Source organism: Daphnia carinata, chromosome 7 (genome assembly GCF_022539665.2).
Source record: "Daphnia carinata strain CSIRO-1 chromosome 7, CSIRO_AGI_Dcar_HiC_V3, whole genome shotgun sequence".
NCBI lineage: Eukaryota > Metazoa > Arthropoda > Branchiopoda > Diplostraca > Daphniidae > Daphnia > Daphnia carinata.
In genome coordinates this window covers 1490035-1500942 of record NC_081337.1, presented here as the reverse complement: position 1 = coordinate 1500942, position 10908 = coordinate 1490035, and the positions used below count along the sequence as shown (strand labels likewise).

The 10908-nt window shown below is 43.9% G+C and overlaps 1 protein-coding gene across 1 annotated transcript; it reads left to right on the top strand.

Moving 5' to 3' along the window:
• Window positions 1-583: 583 nt before the first annotated feature.
• LOC130698697 (uncharacterized) lies at window positions 584-5634 on the top strand. The gene is made up of 4 exons (XM_059496197.1): window positions 584-1671; window positions 1724-3079; window positions 3274-4972; window positions 5620-5634. The coding sequence occupies exons 1-4, from the start codon at window positions 584-586 to the stop codon at window positions 5632-5634; spliced, it is 4158 nt and encodes a 1385-aa protein (XP_059352180.1).
• Window positions 5635-10908: the final 5274 nt, after the last annotated feature.

Here is a 10908-nt window from a genome sequence, read left to right as displayed (position 1 = left end):
AATGACGACTATATTTGTCTTAGCTTAAGCATGTAAAATACAAAGATGTTTTGGATAAAGACATAAGAGAAAGCTATTGAATAAAAAGGGAGACAGAAAGTGAAACGGGATAATTGTAGTGTGAGCTTACCGCGGTAGTGCGAGCCGAATAAGAGAGTAGGTGTAAGATGAAGACGAGGTGTAACAACCCGTCGGCACGTCGTTAAAAATAAGTTACAAGCATTGAACACTCACTTCTTGAACACGAGACAAAGATCAATTCTCAAACACAATATTAAAATAAGAGAAGACACTTAGCTGAATCAGAACCTGACCGTTAGCCTCAGATACACGTCGGTAACTGACTTGCTTCAGTTCTTGAGTTCATCAAGAAACCTCGCATATTGGGCAATGATTAATTGCTGCGCAATTACTTGTCACCAATACATGAAATTTGATGTGGCGCGATGATGGCGCAATGATGAGAAATGCTTAATTCCGCCAATCAAAGATGTTGTTACTAGCGGCTTTATGCCGATGAAATATGATCAGACAGTGAGCAGGTGTTAATGTAGGTTACTCTGCTGCGTATGTGTTATGGTGCATGGCCGCTCGATATGGCGTGGATGGTGAGGCTACTATTGATGTTGGTGACCAGGAAGAAGCTGCTCGCGCTGCCTCGCCAAATCGTTCATGTACTTCTAATTCTACCGGTCGACTGGATCCTACTGCGTTGGTCAACAAGCGTTCTCATCACCGAAGAAACTTCACTCAAAACTTGAATCTAGTGAGGAAGGTGATTGGGGAGACTGGAGCCAGCAGTTACACCGCTGATCTCATCAAGAAGGCTGACACCCACTACGAACAATCCATGTATTACCATCATCGCTATTGCGCAAAATTGGGTATCAACGACGACACCTGGCTGGAAAATCTACGCCGTGATTTTCAAGCTGTCCATGAAGAGTTCGAAGCGCTGCGTCATGTTGAGCAACCTGATGTACCGTCATCGCCTGCAGCAAAAACTCGCACGAGAGTCCATGTTGCCGTGATATGGCTGATCCGAAACGTCTACCTGAATCTACTCCGCTGGACGTCACCTCTGGTTCCTTGCCGTGCCGCTGAACTCGAGCTCAAGTTGATCCGGAAGAGAAGAGAAGAAGAGAAGGACGAAGATCTACGCCTTAGCGAGCTGGCGCGCAAACGTCAGGAGGAGAAAGAGCACGTCACAGCCAGACGACAGGAACGAAAAATCAAAGAAGAAATCGGCCGGCTTCGCATGAGTGAAGAGTTGTCGAAGAAACCTATTCGTTCGTCTTCGCCGATCTCTTTGAATTCCCTCAGCGAATCCGACGAGGAATTCTTCCCTAGCCCGTCGTCAAAGCCGAAAACTCACAGAAACTTCCTGGAATCGCGGTCGGCCATCTTAAGAGTGGACGGCTGGATCGACAACTTGGAGCATAAACCATCGGCTGTACCAGTAAACCCCCCTGTTCCATGGATGTCCGGAGGATCGGCCCCATTTGCGTGTAAGACCCCCTTTGACGGCGATCCACGGGACTGGCTTCTGTTTGCTTCTCGTTTCCAGGCTTTTGTCCACGACGTCATCCCGAATGATGCTCAACGCCTGGCCATTCTGACGGAATTGGTAGGCCCTGCGCCGCATCTCCCCGCTGCTGAAGGCGCCCCGAGGTTACTCTGCCGTTCTTGCCTACCTGAAAAACACTACGGGTCGAGTGAGCAGATCGCCCGCTGCCATTCGTGACCTTTTGAACCTTCCTTTCGTTAAGCCAGGTGATCTCCCAGCACTTGAGTTATTCTCCGATCCGCTACATGGAGCAGTCGTCGTATTGGAGCAAGGAGGGCTGGAGCACGATTTGAAGAGTGCTGCCAACTTACACCAAGCAGTTCAAAAGCTGCCGCCTCTTTTTCGCCATCGCTGGGCCCCGTATGTCCGAAAACGTATACCAAGAATCCTAGATCTTAGCGATCTCGATCGTTTCCTGGAGGAGATAGTAGAAGAGGAGAAGATTGCAAGTGCGTCTGTAGAGCTAACGCCCAGGATCGAGCTCCGCGGAAAGCGTGTCACTTTCGACAATCCAAACCTCACAAGACACCCTTCATTCAAACCCTCAGTCGCCAAGTCACCGCCCGTCCGTCCACCTCCGACCGTTTTGTCTACACAGGCCATGAGAGAAGCTGACATCGAGTGTCCGAGCTGCGGTGAGGTCCATCGACTGAGTAGCTGTGCGGAATTTAGACGGAAGTCGCCGAACGATCGAGCGTTGGTGGTGAAGGAGAAAGGTTTCTGCTTCAATTGTCTTGCAGGGAAACATCGAAGTGCCGACTGTCGTTCGAAGCCGGCCTGTGAATCGTCCGGATGCCGTGCTCGCCATCATTCGTTGTTGCATAGTGCGGAAAGAGTTTTCCCCGAGAAGATTGGGCACCGCCGTTTTCCACCTCCGAACGAAGATTCGAGCTACGTTCCAGGTCCCCAGACTTTCGCCATTGCTCCCCGTTCAGCATCAAATGTTCTTCTGGCCGTTGTTCAAGTTCGTCTTCGTGCTGGTGATAGAACCCTCGACGTCTTCGCCCTACTGGACATCGGCAGCCAGGCTACTTTGTTGCGTGAGGATGCAGCTGAGGCGCTCGGCCTGACGGGCCGTCCTCGCAAAATTCGTTTTGGGACTTTCCACGGAAAGGATCCACTCGCCGACACTCGTTTCGTGGATTTCACAGTTTCATCGCTGGACGGAGAAGAAAGTTGTCCGGTTTCCGACGCTTTCGTAGTACCCAATCTTAATGTTGGGCACCGAAGGATGAAAAACTCTTCCGCCGCGTTCGAGTATCTTCTTGGACTTGATTTTCCCGCTCGTGATGCCACAGAAGTTAAAATTCTGATCGGCATGGACGTCCAAGACGCTCACCTGAATCTTGAAGTCCGTCGCCCGCCAGCCGGAGTTAGAGGACCTAATGCGGTTCGCACCCCGTTTGGTTGGTGCATCGTGGGTAAAACCTTTTCCGCGCCCGCTGTGGAAGCAGCGCACGTAAATTTCGTCAAGTTGGATTCGATCGAGCTGCTGGAGGAGTCCGTTGAGAGGTTCTGGAGAACCCAATCGCTGCCAGTTTGGGAGACCCCCAAAACCTTTATGTCCGAGCTTGACCATTGCGCCATAGACCACCTGGAATCGACACACTGGAGTTCGCTATAAAGTTGGTTTACCTGTTCGACCCGACTGCCCGAAGCTGCCGGACAACAAGGAGTTTGCCCGTCGGAAATTTTTCGCCTTGAAGAAGAACTGCAGTCGAACAACGATCTACGCAAAGCAGTTTCCGAACAAATGCAAGAAGTCCTTCGCAGCGGCCACGCTACAAGAATTACTTCGACCGATCCTGGTTCGAGAATCTGGTACCTCCCGTTTCACCCGGTTCAGCACCCAGCAAGCCCAACAAGGTTCGACTCGTTTATGACGCCGCTGCCCGCTTTAAAGGAATTGCCATTAACGACATCCTGCTGAAAGGACTGGATCTTACGACCCAACTGCTCGCAGTGCTGCTTCGCTTTCGTGAGAGGAGGATCGCTGTTACTGCCGACATCGCCCGAATGTTTTATCAGGTTCTGGTGCGAGAAAGCGACCGACCGATATTTCGGTTTTTATGGAGGGAACCTGGAACTGAAAATCCTATCCAGGAGTACCAGATGACTGTGCACATTTTCGGCGCCGTATCTTCGCCAACGACTTGTAGTTTTGCCCTTCAACGCCTCGAAAAGGATGCACCCGTCCACCTGCAAGAAGTCGCGAGCCGGATTCACTCCGACTTCTATGTGGATAATTTATTGTCATCGTTCGACGAAGTGAAAGACGGAACATCAACTTGCCAGAAACTTGTGGAACTGCTTAGCCTAGGTGGCTTCAACCTCGTCCAGTTTCTCAGCTCTTCACGTTTATTGCTGGATTGCTTGCCCTCCGCGTCTCGCCTTACGCCCGATCTCGATTTTGACTTCGACGACTTGCCGACCGAACGGACGCTGGGTTATCTGTGGAGTAGCGAACGAGATGAGTTCCTCTTTTTTTTTAAGCCGTCAAACGAAGCCCAATCGAAACGCTCCATTCTGGCTGCCTTCGCGAGCATTTACGATCCGCTTGGTCTGCTCGCACCGGTGGTCTTGGTGGCGAAGATTATTCTTCAGGACATCTGGCGGCTTAAAAGTGGAAGGAATGAAGTTTTGCCTGCTGACATTTTAAATCGGTGGGGACGTTTTATGGAACATCTTCCTACGCTCGAGTCGCTGAACTTCCCGCGAAGTATCATTACGTGCCCTCAATCCGCCTACTTATCGTTCCAGTTACATGCATTTTCAGATGCATCGAAGGACGGATTTGGAGTCGTCGTTTATTTTCGTTCCGAGCTGCCTGACAAGATCGAAGTTTCGTTCACAATGGCGAAGGTGAGAGTTGCCCCCATTCTCCAAATCTCTATCCCGAAGATGGAACTCCAAGGTGCGCTGTTAGCAGTCCGGTTGGTGAACTACTTGCTGGAGGAGATGACGCTGCCCATTTCTTCCGTGTTTTTCTGGGTGGATGCTATGACCGTACTTCGTTGGATCCACGCCAATCATCACCGCTACAACGTCTTCGTCGCCAATAGAATTTCAGAAATCCTCGATTCAACTACCCCGCAGCAGTGGCGCCATGTTCCAGGCATCCTAAGCCCGGCGGACGAATGCAGCCACGGCCTCTGTCCGTCCGAACTCGACCCGAATCATCGTTGGTACCGTGGACCGGAGTTTCTTATTCTACCACCAGAACATTGGCCAGCCCAGATGCCGGATAGTGCACTATGCGACGACGATGAAGAATCCATCGCATGCCTAGCTGTCATCGTTTCTAGCGGACCGCTAGATCATTTTGCCGCCCGTATCGACAATCCGCACCGTCTCGTACGCATTGTCGCCTGGATCAAGAGATTTACCACCAACATGCGTATCCTCGTAAATCGAAGACGGACTGAGCGAGAGATAAATCCAGACGGCCGCCGTACGGAGAACCGTTGGATAGCCCTATTTACCTGCCTTTCCACCCGCGTGATCCATCTGGAGATAGCCCCGTCTCTGGACGTCGACGCGTTCCTGATGGCGTTTACCCGTTTCGTCAGCCGACGAGTATATATCTTTGAGAATATATATATATATGTGGTTCTGTATTCGCACCTCTTGTCTTCGTTTTCTTATCCGATCTTATTGCAGCAGTGCTGGATATTTGTATATTTGGCTATATTTGAATTTCAATTTTTATTTATTCTTATTTATTTTTCTTTCTGCAAGTCTTATTATAAAAGAAAGAAAACACTTTTATTATTACCGTAATAATAACAAAATTAACAACAAAAAAATTATACCAAATCCGGAAAATTAAATTGTAAATATATTGTTTGTCGGACAAGCGAATACAAGAGATGCCGTAACATATAAGTTGGACAAGGATAACAAACTAAAAACATGAATATATGAAAATATAACCACAAAACACATAAACAAGAGAATAATATGACACATAACACGAAAGCGCTACGATAAAGAAATAAATTGTAAAGACGATAAAAATTTTAGACGTATTTCTTCTTTAATCCTTTTTGCAGAATCTGCAACGGTAGTTAGGATTCCAATCCTCAGGAAACCATCCGTAGAGAGGTGGGCTCCTGTTTTCAGGGTCCAGATCCAAAATTCTTTTCAAGTTCACGACTGCTTTCCTCCAATTTTCCTGACGGATATGGAGTTAAAGTTCGTCGGCCCATTCCCTTGTCCGCTTCCGCATTTCCCTATTGAAACGCCTGTTTTCCTTACGCCAGTTGTGTTCTTGATCTGAATCCTCAGAATGGAGTTCTTGGCTTCGCTCGTTTTCCCATAACTCATCCCAATATTTGTCGTCTTCGTCTCTCTTCTTTTTTTCTTCGTTGGTCACTGTTGGTTTTACAAACTTCTCGACGAACTTCTCCATCCTGATTTCTTCCTCCTCGTCGGTGCTTTCTACTTCCCCGCCTTCGAGCTTGCACCTTTTTTCCGCAGGCTCTTCCTTTCCCATGGACAATTGCGATGTCATCGCCACTTCGATGTTTTGGGCGATGTCCCACTCGTTCAGTTTAACTGTGTCCATGTTAGAATGAAACCAACAAATAAGAACTGTTGAATATCGGCTACAGTGTGTCGCGAGATTATATAGTCTGTTCTTTCCATCATTAAACCAAAGATGAAAAGTTTCAAATTAAAATCCAGCGGTGTATCGAATAGGCTTCCTGCGATTTCTTTGTGAACGTCCGGTGTTCGAGACTGTTTGAGGATCATCTTTTTTCAAATTTTCATGAGAAGTTTCAGTATCTTATGAATTGAGATGAATGAAATCCGTCTTCATTGATGTTTCCATATAATTTGGATTATTTTCCGTCGTTTGAGATTGCTGGTTTTTAAATCCATTTCCGGTGTGTACTTTCATATCTTCGTCCAGAAGTGTGGTGTTTACAACAGAAGGGTTTACAATTTCTTGGACATCACACAAGTCATTAAAATCATCTATAAGCCTATCCTTATTTTCTGATAAATCAATTGTTTGAGTTAAAATCGTTTTACGAAATCGACTTTCAAAATCAAAAGGGGTCTCAAATGGTGGACAATGCTCGGTCTTCCAAAGCATTGTTTCATACAAAGGTTTTAATCTGTTAACGTGAGTACGTTGACAGATATAAGAATTATCAGCTATATCTACTGTATTATTAGAATATACTTTCACTATTCTATAAGGTCCTTTATATTTAGACGTGAATTTCCCTACTATCCCCGTCTTTAACTACACGAATATCCAATAACACTCGCCTACCGCATATCGTCTTTCTTTAGCGCGTTTGTTATATTGTTCCCTCTGACGCTTCCTAGCTTTTTCGCTTTCTTCCCTAACCCTTTGGAAACTATAACGGAAACGTTCCGCTAAATTATCTACATAATCAGAAGAAGATTTAAATGTTTTTGGAGACGCATAAAGAAATTCATTGATTTGAATATTCGGATCCCTACCGTGGAGTAAATAATAAGGGGTGTCAAGTGTTGAAGCGTGCACTGAGCTACGATAAGCAAATAATACATCGTCTAACATATCTTCCCAATTGGAATGCTCTCCATCCTTTAATTTTTTCCTTAACATTGTTGTTAGTGTCCTATTAAATCTCTGTTTCCCCATAACTGGCTGGATTATATGCAGTTGTTAATCTTTGATCAATCTTTAATTTCTTACAAAAATATCGAAATAATTTTGAAGTGAAATTGGTTCCGCGATCAGAAAGAATGGCTTTTGGCATCCCATGACGTACAATAATAGTTTTATAAATACACTCAGCTGTTGTTAACGCAGTTTGATCTCTTAAACCGACAGCTTCTACCCACCGGCTAAAATAATCAGTAATAACTAAAATGTAACTATTTCCCTTGGGCGAAATTGGAGTAATAGGCCCTAAAAAGTCCATTCCAATTACTTGAAAATGCGCTTGGCAACTTCATGAGGGTGCAAAAGTGCTCTATATGTGGAGGAAATGTTAGCTATACATATTTCGCAAGCTTGGCAATATTCTTTAATATCGCTCCTCATGTTATGCCAATAATAATGATTTTTCATTTTTAAATAGGTTTCATAAAATGCTAAATGTCCTCCCATCGGTGCATCATGTAATTCCTTGAGTCCTAGATGGTGGAGCGATACAAGTAACACCAATTGATAATTTACTTCGCTGCGTTTGCTATTTGAAAAAGGCAACTCATGCCGATAAAGAGTACCTTCAATAATTTCAAAATATTCGATTTCTTTTACCCAATCTGGCCTAGGTTGTTGAAAATTTAGCAGCTAAGCGCAGCTAATAATATAGCCCATCGTCCTAATCTCCTGGTGTAATCTTTTTGATCCTTAAGCCACTGTAATGGACGATGATCGCTAATAATTTCGAATGGCTTAACCAAAAGATAATGTCTAAAATGTTTAATCGCATCAACCACTGCCAAAGCTTCTTTTTCTGTAGTTGCATATTTCATCTCAGCTTTCGTTAATTGTCTACTAGAATATGCTATCGGATGTTCGTGGCCATTTTGTATCTGAGAAAGTACCGCTCTTATTCCATAATCACACGCGTCTGTGAAAAGTAAAAATTTCTCATTGAAATTGGGGTAAACTAATACTGGGGGCGTAACTAGAGAAGTTCGCAATTTTTCAAAGGCAGCTTGCTCCTCAGTACCCCAAACAAAAGGTTTTCTGCTAAGGTCTTTATGAGTTAATCTGGTCAATGGCTTAGCTATTGATCCAAAATTTTGAATAAATCTCCAATAATATCCGGCTAATCCCAAAAATGATCTCACTTCGTCTACAGAAGAAGGTGTTTTATAATTCATTATTTTATCGATTTTCCCTGGATCTGGCTTAATCCCTTCAGTCGAAATGACATGGCCTAAATAATTTACCAATCGTTTAATAAACTGGCATTTTTTAAGTTTTAATTTTAAATTTGCATCTTTTAGCAATTGAAAAATTACACGAATATCCCTCAAATGGTCCTCGAAATTATCTTTAAAATGTGGCAGGTGCATTGCACAAGACAAATGCCATACGCTTAAATTCGTAAAGATTATTTTCCACAACAAATGCTGTTTTTTCTATAGCTGGCTCATCTACCTGAATTTGCCAATAGCCAGAAGCTAAATCGAGAGTAGTGAAAAATTTCTTCCCATACAATTTATCCAATGTTTCATCTATCCTTGGCATAGGAAACGAATCTTTCTTTGTGATACTATTTAATTTTCGATAATCGACGCAAAACCTGACTTCTCCACTTTTCTTCTCAACCAAAACCACAGGTGAAGCCCATGGCGAATGCGAGTACTGGGTTACATTCGTATCGAGCATTTCTTGTACCTTATCCTCCAATAATTTTCTTTGATTATTTGTAACTCTGTAAGGGCGTTGTCGAATAGGGCCTCGTCCCTGTGTATCAATTGTATGTTTTATAAGATCTGTGTTACCTAATTCTGAATCTTTTGCAGCGAGCAAGTCGTGAAAGTCATTTAATAATTTAGAGAGCTGTGTTTGAAATTCAGGGTCGACTTCCGGAATTTCAATAGGCTCTTTTACTACGTTAGGCCAGTCCTCAACTTTATTTAAAGAAATTTTCCCAATCACTCGAGTAGTAACTTCGATGCCACCTAACTTCGTATCCCTAGGAATTTTGACTTGATTTAACGAATGATTTTCAACCAGAATATTATGTTCCATCTCCCGATACTTTTCCTACGAACTCCTCAATAAAAACGCCGGCCGGCAAATCCTCTGCTGGGGTAAATATGAAAGCTGTATTAGGTGGAACAAATGGAAATGACCCTTTCATTTGCGCGGCAATTACTAGCGACGTCTGACGAGATAACGTCGTCTTTTTGACCGTCGTAATTGCCATGTCCGGAATGCTAGAAATAGCTGACCCTGCTTATCTCTTGCTAAATAAATACTCTTGGCTTCTCCATCAAGCCGAAATCCGTGTTTCTGGATTGCGTCCCATCCAAGGATACAGTCCTCAGAAACACCATTTGTAACAATAAACTCCTGTTTCAAAACTGACTCTCCGTATCGTACGGGTAAAGTAACTCTCCCCAGCGTATGTAATTTTTTCTCCCCTACATCGTATAAATCAAAATCAAGTTGAATGCAGATCACTTGACCTCGTTGGGGTAATTTCCTAAATAATCTCTTGTGAATAATACTCTTAGACGCGCCTGTATCGAATAATGCTTGAAATGGGATCTGAAAAATTTTCAATTGAATTCTCGGTGTCGATTCATTCGTTATGGTTGTTAATTTTGCGACTTGTCGGGATTTAAACGCAGGCTCCGTATCAACTGACCCGAAGCTACAGTTGATACCTATTGGTTTCCCTGACGCGGAGGAGGACCTGGAATATTAGGCCCATTCGGGTTTTTTGCCCTTGGACAGTTGTTTGATTTATGGCCAATTTCCCGACATGTATAGCATATTGGTGGCTGAGCTTGTTCCAAACTTTGCCGTTGATATTTGCGACAATCTGCCTGAGAATGACCCTTATATCCACAAAAATTGCAAGTCAGCTGTGGCGGTGTAGGTCTATAGTTAGAATCACCAGCTGGTTTTGAAAAAGAGAGTCTAGGAGCTGGAGGCCTATCCGGAAATTTATTGAAAGATTGTGCGCCATTGTAAGTATTAATCTGTCCAGGAGGTCTCCAATTTCTATCCTGGTTACTGTTACTAGCTTGGAACGAAACTTGTTTCTTATGGGGTGCACTTGATACGTTCTCTTTTTTATCAAATTGCAATTACCTTACCGCCTGCGTTAGCTCGAGAATTGCGCTCTTGATTTCCTCCCTCTCGGTTTTAGGGTCATCTAATTGTTTGCTTCCCTGTCTAATATTTGCTACGGCTTTATTGACGAATTTTTTTTGCTCCAATATTATTTCCTTGAGTTCTTTTAATTCTGCGTCCTTGCTATCAGACGGCGCAATCACTGCCCTAATAAAATCATGTTTTTCCCTATCCGTTTCCATGGCTTCCAGTCGCAATGCATACACTCGAGCTGCGGAAATAAGATCATTAAAATTCTTAAATTCTTTATATTTAACTTTCGATTGTAATTTGGAATCCAGCCCCTCTATAAATTTTTGCATAAGGATTATAGCAAAGGATGCTCCTGAATAGCCCACAGGATATGTGCGTTTGAAAATTTCCTGCAAACGATGAGCATATTCTATAATCTTTTCCCCTGGCTTACGCTTAGCTTTATTAAAGTTCTTTTGATAAAAATCCGCATTTTCGTCGCCATGAAAATGATCAAGAATAGATTCTTTAATCACAGCATAGTTGTGAGAATGAACCTTCA